This window comes from Haemaphysalis longicornis, unplaced genomic scaffold, assembly GCF_048455015.1.
Source record: "Haemaphysalis longicornis isolate Haplotype H1 unplaced genomic scaffold, Haemaphysalis longicornis Haplotype H1 scaffold_8, whole genome shotgun sequence".
NCBI lineage: Eukaryota > Metazoa > Arthropoda > Arachnida > Ixodida > Ixodidae > Haemaphysalis > Haemaphysalis longicornis.
Genome location: NW_027526445.1, coordinates 140242219 through 140263722, shown reverse-complemented (window position 1 = coordinate 140263722; position 21504 = coordinate 140242219). Strand labels below are relative to the sequence as shown.

The following is a 21504-nucleotide window of genomic DNA, read 5'->3' as shown; positions in this document are numbered from 1 at the left end:
CATTTTCTTGCTACTTGAGGTTTTTGTTAGTTTTTTTTATTTTCGGTAAATCTACGGCGCGTGCCGTGGACGCTCAGCGGTTACCGCGAGGCGTGCGCCAACGAGCGCTCGGAATTTTCTTGGTATTTTTTTCAGCAACGTCGAACATACGGCCAGTAACTAAGGTTCCGCTGTTAAAAAGGTGGGCCGGATAGTGTATCTGTTCACATGGCCATGTGCTTTAGAAAGCACGCGCAGAAAATAAAGATTTGTTCCTTGACCCTCTTTACTTTTAGGGTGCGGTGAAGTCCTGAGAAACTTGCCAGGAATCGACCTGGCCCGCCCCGGTGGCGCAGTAGTTAGGGTGCCTGAATGAACTGAGCCTGGAGACCCATTTTCGATCTCAGTAGTGGGCGCAGCTTTTCAAAAGAGGCGAAATGGAAGAACGCACGTTTGCTATGCGCTATTAGTACACGGAAAGGAGCCTGAGGTGGTTATCCGAAGGTCTTCTCTGCAGAGTCTTCGTAGCAAGAGTCGTTTTGCCGCATTAAGCCCCAACCACATGGAGCGATTTTGCAAGCGACTTGGGGAGCGACGCGACTAGCGACGAACTACTTTTCGCCGCGGACCAAGTCGCTCATCGAATCGCTCGGTTCTGGGCCGCCAGAAACAGTTGCTCGCCTCCCAGAAGTGGCCTCAGCGACTAGCCAATAGGAGAGCCCCTACGTAAGCACGCAACCTCCGGTTTTGGAAGAGAACGGGGGGGGGGGGGGGGAGATTTTGCAAATCCACGCAGACGACGTTTGCGGTGCAGCGGCAAAGAAAGCTTTGCGTGGCAAAGGCTTGTGTACACGCTGAAGCAGAAGCAAGAAGGCTCCCGCTCACACTGGGTGAGACCCGTGTGGGAAAAACGACGTCAAGAAAGCGAATTCTTCACGGCGTTCATGTTGGAGCCGAGAAACGAGGCGCAGAAGGAAAAGCGTGCGCTATCGCTAACCCAAACCAGTTTTAGAGATGCAATGAAGTGCAAAAAGCAAGGTAGAAAGGCGTAATACTTTTTAGTCATGCTTTTTATGACAAATGAACAAAAAAAATTCCCCCGCATTTCCCCGAAGGGGAGTATGAGGAAGTGCGAAGCACGGGGTGAGGCTATGAGGGGGAGTTTGTTGAAGTTTGGTGGCATTTTGCCCGTTAGTTACATTAACACCCCCTCGTGATCACGTTCGGCTTAACACGCCTCGTTTGTCCCTCTGCGGAAATCTTGGTGAATTAACGTGTATGTTCGAGAGGAGGAGCGCACCGCACCGCAGCGCACCGCAGCTGCGAAGCGCCGACCGGAGTGAAGGGAGAGGAGGTGCAGTCACGTGAGAGAATGCAGAACTATCGGGTTTGTAGTATCACGTGTACACCACGCAGTTATCAGGCCGCTATAACGCCGCTGAGTCGCCAACGCACGCCGCTGACGACGTAGTTTGAATGCGTTAAAGATATAAGGCGCGTTACTAACACTGGTATCAACGTCGCGTCCGTGGCTTAGTCGGTAGAGCGTCGCGCTGCGGCCGCAAAGTCCGCAGATCGGAACCTGGCGCCGGATTCCGTTTTTTTTTTATATAGTGTAGTGGCCTGGCTGGCGCACCGAGAGAGGGTGTTGCGAGCTGGAGAGTAGCAAAGGGGCTTTAGGAGAGTAGGCGACGGGGGGAGAGGAGGCGCTATGCGAGCGCGACGATTCAGGCTCGCTTAAGAAGTGCATTCGCACTTATTCCTGGCCAATCTCCCACGTGGGTATGTGCCATGTCAGCGGCCAGGCAGCGCGCGCCCATCTCCCCCCGTTGCTAAGGAAGACGAAGAGCGCGCGCACCCTCAGCTGTTGCTATGCGGACGGCGGAAGGTTCGGGGTCGCTTATAAAGTGCATTCGCACTTAAAAAATGTTTGCAAACAACCAGCGTACCAAGCGCGTTACTATGCGCAGTGCGAAAACATTGAAATCGCCATCCTCAGTCGCATGCTCAGTCGCTCGAGCCGTCGCTGTCATGTGGTTGCCTCGGCGAGCGACTTCGGTTCGGCGACTGCGGATCCTAGTCGCGTCGCGCGTCGCGTCGCTGGAAAAATCGCTCCATGTGGTTAGCGCTTTAGACTCTATAACCACAGCCAAAGCAGTTTAGAAATGCCTTCAACAATACATGCATTTAACTGGGACCATGGACCTGAAAAGAGGAAGCGCTCGATTGTACGAAGAAACTACACAGCGCGGCGCAGTGAGAGAAGTGGGCTTTCCCGCAACGCGATAGTGCGCGCTAAGGAGCCTACAAGCATGCCGAGAGTTTGGCGTGCTTCACCACAAAGCAAGTACGGCGCGCTCCCGCGCTACACTCGGGAACAAGTCAAGAACGGCACCAGCTCATGTATGGTATCACTCCGCCTAAGCGACGGACCCGGATGTCAATGGGGGCGCGCGTTTTGAAAGGAGACTGCCACGAATGCGTGATATCGTCTGCCTTTTCTCACGTAGTTTGTTTGCCGTCGCTGCAGTAGTTTATAAGCATATTAGGTCCAACAAGATACAAAAACGGCTCGTGCCATGTTCAAAATATTCTCAGTAACGCGCTACTTGTGCTGCGCGGAGTGACATCCGGCTGCGGTGATGAGGCACAGCAGTAACTTCGGTGCCGTTCTTAAGTTGTAACCGAGTATAGCAGACTACACGAAGCCCCGCCTCCTAGCCCCTATGCGCCTGCTCTGCTTAGCTTCGATGCGCGGCCGCGGCTTGTGCGCTGGTGCTCCGCGGTGGGCGGCCACGTTGCGCCGAGTTCGCACCTAAAGTGGACGGCCCTGCACGTCTCACGTGAAGCACGCGTTATACATTGTGACATCTGACCTGAGAGTGACTGAAGAGTGACAGATGCAGCCGGAACAGTAAATCAAAGTGTGACGCCAGCTCACAGAGAGCCACAAAACGTATTGAATAATCACGCAATATTTATAGTTGAAGGCACATAAAATTTGCGGAGTCTCGCTTCATGGGCGGGAATATTAGTACGGCCAACATTCTGAACGAGCTACTGCAATGCACTGAGCTCCCAATTGCACCGTGAGTGTTTTGCCGCTTTCATTTTAAAGTGCCTGTAGTTGTAATTGACGATACATGCATGGACCAATAAATAACAATGAACCTTAAACACGGTCTTCTTCTGAGACTAGGGTACCCGTTTATTTCGCACACCATGTAAAAAACGTAGTGCCCGCTGATATTCAACTAAGAAGGAAACTTTAACAATTTGTGGAAACTTGGACAAGTCGTGCCGTACTTGCTCCTTTAAGTTATTGTTCTTAGCTCTGAACTCCACCATGAACGCTGATTTCCACCAAGAAGCAAGGAGTCATACTTCTCCAGCGCAAAACTATCGCGTTTCCCCACAACATGCTCTGGCACAAATTTTTTTTCCACCAAATACTCACCCCAATACATCTTCTGCCGAAAGTCATGAACACTATACCCCATAATGTGGGCACGCCCGAACACCCCAGTTCTCCCCCCAATTCACAATTCCCACCCCTTCACATTGGGCGGTGACGATGACGAGCTACGACCCCTTCCGCCAGCTCCGGCTGGTGTATGCAGGGATATGCCGGCCAGCTACTGCCAGGCAGTCCTGGAAGTCCTGGACTGATGACACCCCTCACCGGTCCGGAGTGACCACAATAACTGTTAGTTGTGAAAGAAACGGCCACCGGATGGCGCCAAGTGTACTGCAGCGCTTATGTCCGCTCAAGAGACTCCGTTACTCACCGCAGGGCGCAGTCCACGCTTGTTTTTGTCGTTTTCTACGGGCGTTACATATTACACCCACGCACCCGCGCTCTCGCTCGTATTACCGTTCAATAAACAGGATAGCAGCTCGACGGTCGATCGTCGTTTGTTTCGGCTCCTCGCGATGCTGCCGCGATTTGCCCCTTCGCATTGGTCATGCTGCACGCTCCACAAAAAACTGATAATCACAACGGATGGAAAAAATACAGTTTAATCTCTCTCTCTCTCTCTCTCTCTCTTTCTTACATACACTCACTCCTTCATTTTCGTCAGTTCGCGTTAGCAGAGGAACTTCTTCAGCCTGCCTCCGTAGCGGGCCCATTTCTTGATGATGTCGTACAGCCTGTTGCCCGGACAGGCGGTGCAATTGGCGTCGCGGTGCCCGTGGAGGGAGTGGCTGGCGCTGATCTTGCCCTGAGGTTGAATCAGAAAAAAGGAAGATAAAGACGTAGTCAGTTCATCTGTGACCGAGTGCGCAGGAGAATGAAAAAAAAAAAAAAAAAGACGTTGCAGAGATCACAATCTCGGGTTTAACGCGTCGGAGGCACACCTGGGCTATGAGGAACGCCGTAGTGGAGGGCTCCGCATTATTTTTCGACACCTGTGTATCCTTAACGCGCGCTGTTGTCGCAACAGTCGGCCGTTTCCGCTTTTTGCCTTCGCCAGAAAAACAGTCATCGCGGCCGGGAAAATCCCGCGTCCTTGGGCTCAGCCGCACAATGCCTTAACCACTCAGCCACCGCGGCGGGTCGTTGCAGATGTACTTGCTAAGTCATTTGTGAGGACCGCCTCAATCATTGTTTTCACATTTCAGAGCATCAAATAAGTTGGTGACCTCTATGGGTAGTTTACACATAATTTCGTTGCTCTGCCAGAAAAATATTTGGCCGCGTATCTGCTCACTTCGCTGCAAATGACATAGGAATAGTAATAGTAGTAGTTTATTTTTCATAAATTTTACAAGGTTATGGGGAAAGTAAATCGATCATCGAAGTACATGGAAAGTAAATTCCTGTGTTCTCTTCCCAACCAACCTCTGATGCTCTTACCTTCCAGTCTCACTCCTTCCACGATAAAGATGGTGGAGGTTTGAACAAGTCAATTCAATTTTCCCGCATTCCACTGCTCCAGCGCGATCAATTGAAACCTTTTTTTGATGCTGAATAGGAATGTCGCCACGAGGCCTACTTTCGGCCGCGAGCCATCTTTGCAGTTGTGGGTAAACACATTTTTTTAAACGCGTATTTTGTTTTATAACACAAAAATTAGGCCAACGTGTATTTTCAATTAAAAGAGTACAGCCTAGTACCAGTCATGTATTCTTGTCCTGCCTGAAATATGCGTAGTGTTTTCTTTTTGCTCAACAATGTTTACAAGTACGCAGTAGGGTAGCAGCGGTGGCTGCGTTTTAGATGGAGGCGTAAAGCAAAGAGGGCCGTTTGTCGAGGTTTCGCTTACGTCAAAGGTCCCCAGGTGGTAAAAATTAATCCGGAGCCTCCACCCTCCACTACGGCCCCGTCTCATAGTTCAGATGTAGCTTCGGAGCGTTGAACCCCTAAAATATGAATCTGAAGTATGGTTGCAGATTTTGTAGTTTAGAAAGGCTTTGCTACATAAAATCCTCGCTTGATAATTCTTATTTCTTTTGGTCTTGGTCGCTGAATCGAGGAACATGGGTGCACGCAAACATACATACATACATACATACATACATACATACATACATACATACATACATACATACATACATACATACATACATACATAGACAGACAGACAGACGGACAGACAGACAAAAATTTTCGTATTTAATTAGCCCAAGAAAGACTATTCAGTAATTGTCTTTAATAACTCTTCATGGCCCCGTGGGCAGCTTGCACGACTGAGACAGAGGCTCACTAATTGTCCTCCCCACTTTCCTCTTTCCGGCGTTTTTCTTCTTGTGGTCTATCTTGCATTCTCTAACGCCGACTCTAGGCATCAAGAAATACGCAGACCATTTTATCGCCGGAATTTTCCGCTTGACTATTTTTCTAATTGGCGGCGGGGTGCAACTACAGCGTACGAACCATTTTGATGCCGCAGGCGATGAGATTCTTCGCTGCGTTGAGCATCCCGTTGTTCGGCGTTACACTGGTGAAGTCCCCGACGAAGGATATGGCGATGCCGTTGTCGTTGTAGCCCCTGGTGTGAGCGCCCTGGCGTCCCCAGCCACGGCCCTCGTACACGCGTCCATCGCCGCCCACCAGGAAGCTGTAGCCGATGTCAGCCCACTCTGCAGAACGGGATGACATGGTGAACGGGATGTTAGCAACAGCCGAGTGGTCTGATAGTTTACCACTAACTTGCTTGTGTTGTAGAAGGCACATGTTGTTTGAACGTGCACTGTCGAGGTATTCTGCATTATGAAAATGAGTTCTCAGCCGCTCAACATCCTTCCACAAAGCCAGCTTCACTTTTCCTGTAATTTTAACAGGCGTCTGGGTCACGTACTCCCTTTGTCAAAATTTTGTGGGCCAATCCTCTCGACCACGAAGAATTCATATAATCGGCTTTACCTTCAAACGTGACAAAAATATTTTAAGGCAGTAAAAAAGTACGGTGTTTTCTCTAGCTTTCCTGCATAAAAAGTTTCAGCCTCGCTCGGGACGTCATCTTGTACATTGAATTTTTTTGCCGCCTGCGCGTTTCCGGATTGTCCCACAAAATTTTGACAAAGACTGTACGTGATGAAAACCTACCATACAACCTTACTTGCCACGCGGAACTAAAACCGGTGGGGTAAAGCATAGCGCTGCAGCAGAGCCGACCTTGACCATGGCCGGAGCTCGAAATTTCCCGAGATTAGATATTTGCACAAGGCCACATGTCGACTAGTTGAAATGACCTCAAACTGGTTATGCGCAAGCGCAGCTGCACTGGGTGGGCACCGGGAGTTCCACTTGGAGCAGTTGTTCGGTTTGCTTTCCACAGTTAGGCAAACCGGAATACAGTCTTGGTACACACTAAACTTTTTATACCCTTTTTGGCCAAAAAGGCTGTAGCACAAGTGGAAAAAGGGTGTTGGGAGCCCATTACACCCTTTTCCTAGCTCTACACCCTTTTTGTGTGAAACAAAGGGTGTTGATCAACTTTAACACCCTTGGTTTTTCTTAGGGTGTTGAAAGGGTGTGGAAAAGGTGTGCAGCTGCTCATTGAATAAGGCCATGTATACGTGGAAAAGGTGTTCAGCTGCTCATTGAATAAGGCCATGTATACATGTATAACTGCACTGTAAAGAACAAGACATCCCCTAATGCCCTCCTCTACTCGTAAGAAATATTCAAAAGACAGTTCGTCTGCAATGATCGCTCATTTCCATATGCGGTATATCCCATGCCCCAAGTTAAGCTTTGGATCGTGAAATATCAATTTGAACACTTAAAAAAAATTCCCCGCATTTCCCCGAGGGGAAGAATGTGAAAGTGCGAATGCACGAGTTGAATTTGCGCGGTTCGGTAATGTTCGCGAAAGAGAGATCACACACACACACACAACTACAAAGAAAGAAAGATGCATTTATTCACAGACACCTATTTGTGTTGTCGTTGTACTTGATTGCTAGAGCGGATCTCAGCTTTGAAATTTCGTGTCAGTACTCCTTTAAGCAGGTGCATTAGCCCTTCTCACGCCCGATTCTTGGCCAATCCCCCACGTGGGTATGTGCCATGTCAGCGGCCAGGCAGCGCGCGCCCATCTCCCCCCGTTGCCAAGGAAGACGAGGAGCGCGCGCACCCGCAGCTGTTGCTATGCGGACGGCGGCGGACGCTTCAGGCTCGCTTAAGAAGTGCATTCGCACTTTAAAAAAAACTAAAGTTGTGTGGCAAAATGGTGTTGAACGACGTCAACACGCATGGCTTTCTGTAGGGTGTTGAAAAAATGTTCAGTTGCAACAAAATAACAGCGCAGCTGCGTGTCCACCTAGTTTCTTCCGGTGTCGCTGAGTTTTGCTACATTTTCCAGGCTTTGCAATGCTCTTGCTAAGCCAGGATAAGCTCTCAGGGGTGAGGCCAAGTTTAACCGCATTTTACAAGGCTGTTCCAGTGCGTCCCCCACACTGACAGCGGATCCAAAACGGAAACAAGCTAGGTCGACCCCCAGCTATGCTCTTAAGAAGGACTTGCTGCTGGGTGAGTTGGTGCGAACTTTGCGACATGGTTTTAGCGCTACAAATGGTCGAACACTGGATGGACGAACGCAATGAACGAATGCAATGAAAGCACCCTGAACTAGCCGCAGCAATATGTCGTATTCGGGCCAAGTCTACCTGGTGGTGGTGGTGATTTATTAAGAAAGAAGGGAAGAGAAAAGAGCTGGGGATATTGTTGAACTCAGTCGGGGAGTTCACCCTCACACAACCCAGTCCAGGGAAGGGAAGGGGGGTTTCAAAGGATAGGAAGAGAGAAAGAGGAAGGAAGGGAGTGGGGCACAGTCTATGTAGCATTCGTTTCGTCCTAAGCGCAACGGCTACAAACGCTGCACTAGCCCTGTCACAACCAGGAAGTTGAGGAGGTGCTGGAAGACCTCCCGTCGTAAAGCGGATACGTTATTACGGCAGTCTCTCCGATATTAGCGATATCGGCAAACATGAGGAAGAAACTCTCACTAAATGCATATAATGCACTCACAAGACCAAGAAAAAAACGCCCTCAGGTTGCTACGTCGGCAGCCATATCTGTTTTGATGTCCCTCACTGCGACAGTGGCAGCTACTTATTGGTGGAACAGTTGTCACCTCGCAGCAAACTCGTTCCGGCACGTTCCGTAATTCCCGACCACACTGCATTGTGCGCCACTTTGCGAAGCGACTGGCCGCGGTGTGCGGAGTTTTCATTATGTTTTTCTTTATCTTTTTTTATGTTCATGAGACCTATCGTAAAACTCAAACATGTACCGCGAAAAATTTACCCCGCGTAATGAACGCACCCCTAAATTTGCATCCAATTTTTTTGGAACAAAAGTGCGATCATTACGCGAGTAAATACGGTAAGTCTGCTTGCTTATTTTAAAGGCGAAAGCATATACTTCGATTGTGACGGGCACCTTTTATAAACACCCTTTTTGAAAATTTTCTCGGCCACACCTATCCCTTCTGGAGCACAAAGAATTCGAAGAATACGTTTTACCTTTACATCTGACGAAAATATTTTATGGCAGTAAGAAAGAAAGGTGTTTTATCTTGCTTTCCGGCCCAAAACGTTTCAGCATCGCTCAGGACGTAAGTTTGTACACTGAATATTCTGCTGTCTGCGCACCTCCGGCTTGGCCTAGAAAATTTTGACAAAGACTGTACGTGTCCGCCCTGTCGGCAACAGCAGCTACGCTATTTTACGGTTGTTAATACATCTGAGTCCTCCTCAATCCATCACAATCAATCTTATTCTACCTGAATCAATCTCAACCACTCATTAACCTACCTTAATACATCCCAATTGAACGTCATCTCCCTTAGTTCCACACTAATACACTTCACCCGACCTTGCCGTCAATGGCTTAAAAACAGTTAATTTACATACTCATTAATCATCTCTTGCGCACAGCTGGAATGCTTTGGTTCGCTTCTGGTAATTCTTGCACTTTTATATCGATCGGGTCAATGCTGACGTCATTCGCCACGTTTTATAAGATATATAAGACCGTATAAGGAAATATTACCACCAGGTGTGCTCACAACCCAGCCCTCCAACCCCTTTCCTCTCCTCTTCTCCTTCGCGAGCTGTGGGTGAACCTGATGACCACCGCTGACCTGTACGCCCAGGAATTGCATGTCTACAGGGCAGAGATCGCCAAATCATCACTTGGGCTCCTGGCATGAGGAACCACACGCATTTCTCTGGGAGATAGTGTTCTCTACTAAGACAACTACTACTTTCGCATTACCTTCGTGGCTACAATGCCCCACCATTTAGAATGCCGATCGCGCGCTCACTGTTCTTGTCCATGTGGTAGTTCTGGTGGCCACGGATGAGCCTGCTGCAGCCGGCCTTGTCCTTGCAGTGGGACCCCGTCGTGTGGTGGATGAAGACGTACTGGGCGCGGGGATTCTTCATGGCCGCGCGGTTGCGTGGCGCCCGAGCTCCCCATCCGCTCCTGGGCACGATCTCCACTCCGGGGCACTGCGCTTGCACTGCGATTGTCCACGGTCGTAGCGCCGAATATGAAATCACTCTCAGATGAGCTAGAACGCGCGAACCCTAGAAATTGAGCCAATAGCTATACGTGGGAGAGTATTCATCCTGCAAGCTCAGTCATGGCCACACAAAAACATCCCTATCTCTCTCTCGCACATGCACATGCACAAGCGCACAGACATTATGTTGGTATCAGTTATGTACTCAGGGTTTTGTTTCGAAGGGGATCGGACCCCCCCCCCCCTTCCCCTCAAAAGGAAAAGATTTGGGGAAGAGAACATATAAAGGCGAAAAAATGTAACAACACAACGAAATAAAAACGAACCAGAAATAATTTCAATGCAGTGCATACTCTATTTAACCTTCCGTCTATATTTTTAAGGAGCATTACAAAATGCGTGATCGTTGGGTTAACAGCAGACGTCGAGTTCCCATTAATTGTACTGGTGCGTCACTTGCCACAGGAAATAGTTATCAGTAGTCGTAATTGGATAATCCGCTCTTTCCAGCCTCTACAGATGGCGCTAGCTGCGGAAAACGGCAAGACGGACGAGACGGTGATCGGGCCCCCGTAGCAGCGTGCGCGCCAGCATCAGTAGCGGCCTGAAAGCCCATAGTTCCGCCTGAAACAACTACTTTCTTAAAAAAAAAAAAAAAAACACGGGCATAGGGGCTGACTGCGAGACAATATTCGATACGTTTCTGGGTGTCTCGTGCTGTGTAAAAAGCGCTGCGTGCGAGGCAATCCGTTGCGCATGACTCAGACTGCACGAAAGGGATTTGAGAACAATCCCGCCTCAGTGGGCCAATAACTGGTTACAGATTGTGAAACGCTACGTTTTGGGACACTATTGCGGTGTACGTCTTGGCAGTGTATGTTTTGCTTTAGCCGTGTTCAATTTTTCCCTGTGTGCATACTAAGCAGAAGCACATGCGCACCATGCGCAAGCGATATGGGCGTATTGCGGTGTTTTGCTTGGGTGTAGTAAAACGTAGGTACGACTTTGGGCAGTAAAACCGCGCTGACGAGGCTCCCATGACATCGTATCATGTGGGATACCAACGAACGTGTTAGCATTATATGAAATAAAGTATCATAAGCCTGCGTATTTACGCGTGCATGTCGCATACACTGGAGCGCGATATTGAAGCGTACATGAAAACACCGGCAGTACTTTACAGGTGCGCTTTTGTCTTGATAATAATTAATTTAATTGATAATTAATAAATAATCAATTTAAGAGAAATTTCCTGGATAAAATTTACGTTGTGTTGATTTGACTGCCGGTAATTACCAGTTTTGAGTGTGTCGATGCTTATTACTAAAACAAAAATGGGAGCTACCAGATGCATTCAAGAGCTGGCATTTTAACTACAAGACCCAAAGTTATAATATTGCTATTGCTAAAACATCTTGCTTCGAAATAATTATGTATATATCGAGTCTTTAATCAATAAACGCATCCCCCAATTTGCTTATCGCCTTCGCCTGCAAAAAAGTTTTCATTTAGTTCTTTATTGAAAATAAAAGCAAGCAGATTGGACAGCCTCTGCTGCTTATATGTATGAGAGCAGTGAAATTGAACCAATTTGACAACACATAAGCGAAGAGCGGTTGACACATTATGCGGCAGCAACTATGAATAGTATCCGAAAAAGACGGTCACAAGGCTGTACAAAAACCCTATGACATCGGTGCCTCCACAGCAAAGAACTATTCAATGTCGCAGTCGTAATTCAGTAAAGAATAATTTAAGTACCGCGTACACACGGGTGGGTCCGAAAGACTAACTTTTTTCTCCGCAGCAGACAACGATGAGGCCCCTAACTCTTATATTTACCCGCAGCTTCTATAGCTTCACGAAAGTTGAGAGAATATGAACGCTCGTTCAGCCCATATTCTCCGATTATTTACACGGCATTGTAGATTACTATACTTGCGATTACTATTTTCCTTTCGCTTCTGCGAGGCCGGACGGATGCTGCCGGCCGGCTCCGCCGGAGCGACCGGTCCGCCGATCACCGTCTCCCGGCTTCGGACAAATTCCGCGCCGCGTCACTAGCGTCGCTGGAAAGAGCGAATAGGCAGGGTAAGTGTTTGCCACTCTAAATAAAATTCCCCTTTCTCGCTCCCCCTCTCCTCCCCTCGTTAACCCAGAATTTCGCAGGGGGCAGCGGCCCCTTTGCCCCCCCCCCCCCCCCCTTGCGTACGCCATTTGGTAGTTATACAATGAAGAAAGCTTAGCTAGTCCAAACAGCCAATAACCCGGGCAGCCGTTCAGCCTATGTAATGAACTACCAGGAAATGTTAGGGAGCGGAATTCGTAAAATTTGCTAGGTTTTCAATGCCGATTGAATCCCAAGAACCAGCAGGTGGAGATTGGAATTGAATTCAGCGCAGTCTGAAGAAAAATTGTGGAGCAATTACAGAAGGCTGGATTTATTACTGATAAAATGACACAAAAGATTACGTCCTTACCGTGCAAACTCAGCATACTGAGCAGTATTTTTTTTTTTGATAACACAGCGTGGATGTAATTTTATTCACTGTCTAAAGCGGGCTAGACCTCTACTCATCCGCTGGTGATATGCTAAATCTGGGTCATTCCAAGAAGAGTGGTATATCTTACCAGTGCTCTCGGCGAGGCGTTATGCTGGCGAATATCGATATCACACACTAGTACTTCTTAGCGAAAAAGATAATTTAGTTAGAAACTTAATTTATGGAAGAGTTAAATTAACCTAAATTTAGTTAAAAAGATAAAAGCTGTTTTAGTTAAAAGTTAATTTTACTGAGCGCAGTCCTGGGTTATTCAAAATAAACAAGGTTCAGAAGAGAAATTAAAACAAAATACGTCGTTACATCACACTATAGCTTCGCGCATTTGAGATTTGCTGTGTCATTGTTGCATTGCTAATGTAGCGGTATCTCTCCCAACGTCGAAACAGTTGGCACATTCGCATAGTAGCCAATCATTCAATCAGACTGTCAGCTAGCTGCAATGATTTCTCGCGAGGGCAACCACGGCGAAGGCGAGCACGAAGCCACAACGATTTTGACCGATCCACGACGCAGCTGACAGGACGGAAACAAAATGCTTTTAATGTGAATTGGCTGTAAGTCCGCATCAGTCAATTTCCCTTCCTAGAGGTGGCAGAAACGTTGACCTATCTAAAATGTTAATCAAAAAGCTCTGGCCCTTCACCAACCGAATGCTTCATACGAATTTCCTTCACCAAAGTGAACCATAGTCTATCGGAAAATGTAGTAATCCTGTATTGCGGAACAAAACGAACAAAGAAAGGTACTCACCGATCGTCGCGGCCTGAAGCACCGCAACCACCGACAGAACGGCAATGCGCATCTTGGCTCCTTCAACGCAGCAATGCCGCACGTCCCGGAGATAGCCGCGGAGCGAGACCGGTCGGAACGGCTCGTTTAGGAATCTCCGGTTCAGCGACTCTTTATGCACGCCGCATTATATCCCACCCACTGTGATCTCATCCTCTGCACACGGACTGCTTCGCCTCACCTACGTTTTTTCCCGCCACAAGATCCGCGTACTATCAGCGAGTCTGTTTAGGCAGCCTGACACAACTTGGTTTGCGGTTCCGCTGAGAGCGTTGTCCAGATATCTTTCTTTTAGAGAGCCGATAATTTTAGCCCGTTTACGCGACCGATGCCCGTTTTGTTTCGTCAGATACGGGAACAGCACATAAGCGTTGCAACTTCTCCGTTTATCGTGTATCCCCCTACACGCGCAACGTGTTGTGGTCCCTTTGGCCCTCCCCCGGTTCCCCTCTCCTTCGGCTTTTGAGAACACCACCTATTGTGTGAGGCCGGGAGACAGCACTCACAACCGCGGCCATGATGGCAGAAAGGAACGTTTCTGGTTGGTGGAAACTGCAGCAACAACAAAAATGTGAACTAAACCCTCCGATGTAAGTAGCAGCAGAACAAAAAAAAAATAAAGACGTACGTTCACGCGGACCTAACGTCAGCGTTCTCGTTGGCGGGGTGGCTTCCGGGTCGAATCCGCGCTTTCTTGCACGCATCGTCGGCCGGGATTTTCCCCGGCGGCAATGTGAAAAAGTGAAGGGCAGGACACAGATAGCCGCTGAAGGGGAAAGGATGAGCGACAAGGGCAAACGGCCGTGGTTCCGGTCCATCACGTGCAGCGCGCTCGGGACGCTGCCTACGTTGAGGGCAACAATCCTGGAACAGCGGAACACGCGCCTATAGATGGCACTCACGTGCGCTGATGTTTTTAGGCTCCAGAATGACGCACGAATGACAGCCTGCATGATCACGTGTCCGCGATTATTTCGTGATGGTGTCTGCGTGGTTGTGTTTGTGGTTTCCTCCGCATTGTCATAGGCGAGGTAATTGTAGCCGCAATGACCCAGCCGTGGTGGCTTAGTAGCTATGGCGCGTTGCTGAGCCCAAAGACATGGAAGCAAAAACTGAAAACAACCATGCGTCAAGATTTCACCGCACGTTAAAGATATTTTCGGATTCAAAATTGAAATTTTTGGTGTTTTGCGCGCCGGAGCTACACACCTGGCATATGAAGCGCGCCGTAGTGGAGGGCTCCGGATATGTATTGAATACATACGTATCTTTAACTTTAACCATGTGCAGCTTTCCCGCTCATGGTAGTCCTTTCAACAGTGATGACTGTGTAGTTTTCTAGCAAAATGTAAACATTTCTTGAGCGGGTAATTGTTGTGGTGAAAACATGCTTTGTGCGCAGTTTCAAGCTTCGCACTTTGCGCGACTAACGTCTTGAGCCATGGAAACTATCCCATAGAAATGCATTGGGAGCAAGATTTGACAGCGAATTACACACAAAAAAAAAATATTCAGAATCCTGGAAACTTCTTTGAGTTTTTTCATCCTCACGTTGACTTCTTCCTTCATGCCAAATATCACTTTCCTGAAGTGGTTTGGCTAGGTTCCTGAAAGGTCGGAATTTTGAGAGACAAAGTTGGGTATGCTTGCCGAAATCTCGACACTCGGGAGGTTTTGGTTCTCGCTTCCACCTGATGAGGTGCCGCCGCAGCCGGGAATCGCACCTGCCCCTTGGGCTCAGCAGCACAACGCCTTAGCGACTGACCCACCACGGCGGGTTGTACGTTAAAAGATATCCAAGTGGTTTATACAATAACGCAACACTTCATTCCGGCGCTGCTCCCAGCCCAGCTGTAGCTTCGGTGCACAAAACTACGCAGTCTTTAAAAAACGGTCGTGGGATTTACGAACAGAACATTAAACAGTTACTTGTCGGAGTATCTACTAGGTACGTTACTAACCGGCCATGCAACCCCTAGTAAAAATTGCGCCCACCTCCCCGCGAGGGGAAACCTGTGTAGATGCGACGCATCGTGGGGTTCACTTGGTGTTTCCGTTGGATTGTTTCTGAAATCGCGTGAAACGTTTCGGGAACGCGTCTGATTATTATGTTTTATGATTATTATTATTATGTTTTATTGGCCAATCTTGGTCAATCTCTCTAAGTGGTATGCTTCGGGCTTCGCTGTCACAACGACCTTTACTCCATCATTGTTGCTGTAAGTGGGAGCTTCTTTTCTTTTATTGCAAGTGTTAATGATTGCCCCATCATGCGTTGTATCAGTAGCTTCTTGACGTGGTTTGAATGAGTCAAGGATATAAGGCGCGTTCGTAGCATTTGATTCTGTGTCGGTTTTGTGGCGCAGTGGGAAGAAGAGCACCGTGTACCTCGCGTTCCGCCCACAGGGTCGTGGGATCGAAACCGGGCGCCGCTAACTATTATTTTTTTTATAGTGTAGTGGGAGGGGTGTGGACGGACAACAACGCCGTATGGAGGGACAAGGCGAGTGAATGAGATGCAGTCGCATCTAAAAGCTACGTGTGACAATGTGCATCGGCTAAGCGCGCAGCACGACATGGAGGCACATTCAACACACACATATCGCACTTAGACAACAAATAAGTTGAGCAAGAGAACTAACGAGATGCACGAGGAGAACGGGTATAACTTAGTTACCTGATACTGCAAGTGTTATTCTTGCTTTTATAGCCAGCAGCGGAAAGTCCTCTGAGAGAGTGAGCGATAATTTTAGAATTACAGATTTTAATGTGAGCAAATGAAGCTGACCATGTGGATTTGCAAAATCTTTTTAATCGTGATTTGACTGGGAAAGGGGTGTCATTATTATGTTAAAAAATCCATTTTATTTTCTTAGGAGGAGTTAATGTTAGTATCAAACAAGCAGCGTTTACTGAGTGTACGGTCTAGAGTGGAAACGATACCATTTAAGGTCCATACTTAGTGGCAGGACCTACGTACATACCTTTGTTCGGGGTAGTAAAGCTCCTGAGGAGTTAGTAAAACAACCGGTCCACCGATTACGCCTCACCCATCCACCGATTACGCCTCAATGCAGCGCCCACGATAATATACCTATTTCGACTCGGTGCTACCTCGAAACCGTGCTGTGATAACTGCGGATCGCCAGGATCCGTGGAACACCTACTGTTAGAGTGCCCCGCTTACATAGTCACAAGGTGCCGTTTGGAGCAGGAGATCGAGCACCTACGCCCAGGACCAATCAGATTAAAAGTACTCCTCGGTCCATGGCCCTCCCTTTCAGCTCAGCGCAAAGCACTAGTGGAGTTATTTGAATACCTGGACGAGATCGGTGTCACTGAACTGATTTGACATGCTACGGATATCGTGATGCTTATCGAACTGTTCCCACAAACTCCACGATGTGCACCTTTTTTCTTACTTCTTTTCTCCTCGTTCTTCCACCCTGTTATCTATAGGGCCTTTTCTAGCCTCCCCTACCCATTCTCCCACCGAGTAACATGCCAGTGTAAAGATTCTGGCAAACCTCTCGGCTTTCTTCTTTAATAAAGAGCTTTCCCTCTCTCTCTCTCTCTATGTATGTACGTACGTACGCATATATGTATGTATGTATGTATGTATGTATGTATGTATGTATGTATGTATGTATGTATGTATGTATGTATGTATGTATGTATGTATGTATGTATGTATGTATGTATGTATGTATGTATGTATGTATGTATGTATGTATGTATGCATGCATGCATGCATGTATGTATGTATGTATGTATGTATGTATGTATGTATGTATGTATGTATGTATGTATGTATGTATGTATGTATGTATGTATGTATGTAGCGAATCAGAATAGGAAATGAGGGGCTCGTTGAAAATAACACAGAAATAAGGGTTGGCAGTCAAGAAAACCTCGGAAAGCAAAGGGGAGGATGTGGTAGGTCATTGAAACAGATAAAAAATTTGGAAAGAAAGAAAGAAAGTAGAGAGAAAAAAATGCCCGCCAGGTGGGATCGGAACCCACGACTTCCAGAATACCGGTCTGGTGCGATAACCACTACGCTACCGGCGGGGTGATTTTCCCTCCACTTTCTGGGGTATTTATGTTTAGGTATTTTTGTTTCCTGTGCTTCGGGGTGGTTTAATCCATCAGCTAAGTTCGAGGACTAATAATAGTTACGGTCCTATGTCAAACATATGCCATTTAAAACTTTGAAGGGGTTTCTCAAACTAGGTTTTGCGGTGGCGAATATTTCTTTAGAAGCAGACTGAGCATCTACCTTAAGCTAAGGCTGCATGTTGTGCATCATTACGCAACTGATTATTATACAGCAAGCGTTCTGAGCAGCATCTAATGGGAGAGCGTTTTTCATTTGATTTCTCCCTTTCCTGCGTCCCCTTTTCTGTTGGAACCACTACGGCTGTCTAAACAGTTATGTTGTTTAATGTATTTTGTTCGCATGTTAGGTCCCAACTGTGAAGTCTAATGCCTATTTTCATACCGCTAGCTTGTGTCAAAAGCTATGCCGCCAGTGTTACGTTGTATCATGAATGCTTTTATGCTTGAGCTCAAATTATTCCGTCCCTTTTGGTTTGGATGTCTGCCTTCTATGTTTTCATAACATTTCCGTCAGCAAGAAAAGTCTTCTAATTGGTGCAATAAACTCGTTCGGATGGGTAACACGCTCGTGTGCACATTTTGTGCTCAAAATATCTGTAGCAGGTATGGTGTTTATTGAAAACTTTCCGAACTCCTAAGATAATCATGATGTGTTGGAGAACCAGCTAACCGAGCCATTAATCGTGTTGAAAAGGAGCTGTAGCAATCACTGTGAGTGCTTATAAGTCGTAGTTTGAATTTTAGAGCTAGTACTGGCGATCATGCTAGCATCCCAGCTTTAGTTTGCCTGGGTTAATCGTGCCGTATTTCCGTATGCAGTTTTAACGCGACAGTGCTTTATTCCCGGATACACGAAGATTTCGCGCACGACATATCCGTCATGGAAGTGACGCCAGTACAACGAAACAAGCGACCTGTAAAAGGTGCACCCCTGCGTACAGGGTCGTCTTGCGGGGAAGAAACTTTTAGTACTGAAGAGTACATTATACCTAGGGTTGTTCCTTATGAGGTTTTATATTTTAACAAGAAAGTGTTTTATGCCGTGATGCCCCACAATTTCCATGCCATCATCTCCATCACGAAAATGAAGCCAGTACTATTTTGCCGAAGCGACCCGCCAGCAGGACGACGCTCGCCAAGCAAACCCACAAGACAACCGCAGACCCGTAAATCTTGCTAAGCTGCAGGTTTAGCTGCACATTTCACTTTCGTGTTTTACTGATTTCTATTACAGAGGAATCAACCACAGTTTTTTTTTTCTGACTGCCCCCTCGGCTTCACAAGGATCAACGGTAATCATTTAAGACGTGCCCGATTTCTGTAGTGAGGCCTATTGCATTACCTTGTAACTTCAGACTAAGAAAAATGAACATGAGTTCGAATCCTGGAAGGCTACGAAAAATGTCTAGTGGAGTCACTTTGGCGACGTTTCGAGTATGTACACTGGACAGACAAATGGACCCCGATTGGACTGGCTGCGGATAAGATTTAGACAACCTAAGAAGGCTGAAATATCGATAGCCGGACGTCCTCAGATGTGCTCATGTTTTTTTGCGTAATTTTGGGCAGAGTTGTGATTAAAAATTGGGATGCAAATTATTGGTTCGGATCACTGCCTTTCACCCCCTTTTTCAAGCCTTTCTGTTTTTGCAGCGAGTTAGCAAATGGAATATTGAACCCATTCTTGTTTCATATAGCTGGTTTCCACCTCAAGGTTCAGGACGCTTCCGCTATCAAGCGAGGTCTCTACGCATTACTAGCCATGCACCGGTCACCAATTCTGAAAACATTTTTTCTGTTGGCTCAAGTGGTGATCAGCTGATCACGAAATCTAGCAACGCTTGCAGACAGTGGCGACTTAACCTTGTTTTCTTTGGTTAGATTCGCGTGATACGATTAATGAGGTTTTTTCTACGCAGCCACTGCGCACGTTTCGCCATTTTTATTTTAAGAAATTCCTCAGTAACCCAAACCTGACTACGCGGATTGAAGGCTGAAGCGTAGTGATTTTACCACTTTGTAGAGCTCCAACATCTTCGCGTTTCTTTGTTGGGTTTCGTGTACCTGTCTTTCAACGCGAGTTACTCGATTCGGTGGGCAGAAGGGCCGCAACTGCTTCCCAGAGTCACAGATTTCGTCTACTTCCACCTCTTATTCATTTTCTCACGTACACTTTGTATGCGGTAACTTCAGGCTGTGCTTTATTCTTGTCTGCCACAGTTGCCGGATGTGCGGTGTCAGGAGATACTCCCCTGCTGCTCTCACTACATGGGTCGGAATACCACACACACCCAACTGCCTTAAATTCATTTCTGAGCTGTGGCCTTTTTGGTACCATTTCGTAAACAGACCAGGAGCGGCGACTAGGGTCACGACAAGTTTCATGGACCGTTGAAGGATTTCGACTGAAATCAATCTAGATTAATGAATAACAAGAGCCTACCTGTCAATAGGGTCTTGAAAGGATAAATTTATTATCAAAAATTTCTTGTATCAATGATACAACGTAACAACCAGAAACAATTAAACAAGTGCAGCGCCGGTTGCTGCAAAACTAATATAGCGCGAAGGCTGCAAGTAACAGACACTCATAGAAACACATAAACAGCTTCAAGTTGATTGTAGACAAAATATTAACATACAAACAATTTAGAGTTGCTTACAATCAAAAGATTAACATGCTAGGTAAACAATGATACAAAAACATTCGCTTCAAGAATGCAGCAATATACAGAACAGCTTTGATTTTATGTCACAACGGGTACTGTACTGCACTAACACACAATTCTAACACCAAAATCACTGGTTACAACGAAATTCCCTAAGTACACAGGTTTGGAAAACTGGCATGAATAATAACCCTTTTGTTCGAAACCTCCATAAACCGTGTAGACCAATTTCGCAGAAACTCTTCCTCACCCAAAAGGGCCAACTCGCCTTCCGAACAGGTCACGAGGTGTTGTCTGAAGAACGAAAGCAAGGGCCACTGCATACGTAGCCTGCGATTCTGTGCTACAGCCCTGCAGCGATTACGCCCTAGTACATAATCGCCAATTACTACGAATAGTTTTCCTAAGGGTGTGCCAGGGCACTGTTCTCTCAGTTGATGCCGTGCAAGCCCCAAACTTGGAGCGGCATGGTGTATGATGCGCCAAAAGCAACGCCCAACACTGCAGCTTGAGAAAGTTTGAGCCGTGGATTCTGGTTGACCGCATTTCGTACAGGAAGAGCTCTGTGTTACTCCCCAGCGAAATAATCTGTCTTTTGTGGGAAGAATTCGCCACGCTTTTTGCCACTGGATGTTTTTGGCGTCCTCTGACAGCCTACCTGAAGTCAGCCGTAACTAGGGGAAATCTGGTGGATCCACACGTCTGCCCGATCTCGCAGTAACTATTTTTTCACTCAGCCGGGCAGGTTGTTCATTCACAAAATCGAGCTCAGCATCCAGTGCACGAATTTCCTTAGCTAAAGTAATGACGGCCTTGAACAGTCTTGACGGGATAGCTGCACTGGGGTGCAGGTTTCTGGCCAGAGTTGGACAAAGAACCCGTCTAGAAGGACCGAGAAAGTATAGGATCAAAGGTCTGCCCGCAGCTTCTACGTCACTGAGAAATGAAGATACGACTCTAAGGGCCAACAGCTGGCTCATGAGGTCGATGCAAGGGAGACTATAACCTCCAGAGCGGCGTGGGAGGCGCAGGGTATCCCTCGCTAAACACTCCGCGCTTCCATCCCAAAAGAAAGAAAAAAATGTCGCGGGGCACTTTGTGCGTAACAGCATTGGGAGGCAGCATAACCCTGGAGACCAAAAAGAATTTAGCAAGAAAAACGCATTTAATCAGATACGACTTCTCCGAAAATAAGAGGTTGAAAGACCTAGCCCTGGCAACATTCTTTTGAATATCATCAACTAACTCAGGCCACATGTGTGGAGAAACACCTTCTTCGGTAAATTTGACGCCGAGAATCTTCAGGTCTCGAACTATTTTAAAGCTATGGATGGGGGCGAGTGTAGCGTTTCCCAGAGAGAGGGCAGCACTTTTTGTGACATTTAACTCGGCACCTGAAAGTCGAGC

General features: G+C 47.2%; 1 protein-coding gene across 2 annotated transcripts; it reads right to left on the bottom strand.

Moving 5' to 3' along the window:
- Nucleotides 1–4007: 4007 nt before the first annotated feature.
- Nucleotides 4008–14079, bottom strand: LOC144150120 (peptidoglycan-recognition protein SC2-like). 2 transcript variants are annotated; one of them, XM_077681943.1, is made up of 4 exons: nt 13938–14079; nt 9756–9953; nt 5858–6063; nt 4008–4202 (listed from the first exon to the last, which is right to left on the bottom strand). In XM_077681943.1, the coding sequence occupies exons 1-4, from the start codon at nt 14011–14013 to the stop codon at nt 4068–4070; spliced, it is 615 nt and encodes a 204-aa protein (XP_077538069.1). In that variant the 5' UTR covers nt 14014–14079; the 3' UTR covers nt 4008–4067. The 2 variants fall into 2 exon arrangements, with proteins under 2 accessions (XP_077538069.1, XP_077538071.1); XM_077681945.1 differs by lacking the exon at nt 13938–14079 and adding an exon at nt 13271–13728 and having other exon boundaries at nt 4010–4202.
- Between the last annotated feature and the right edge of the window lie 7425 nt (nt 14080–21504).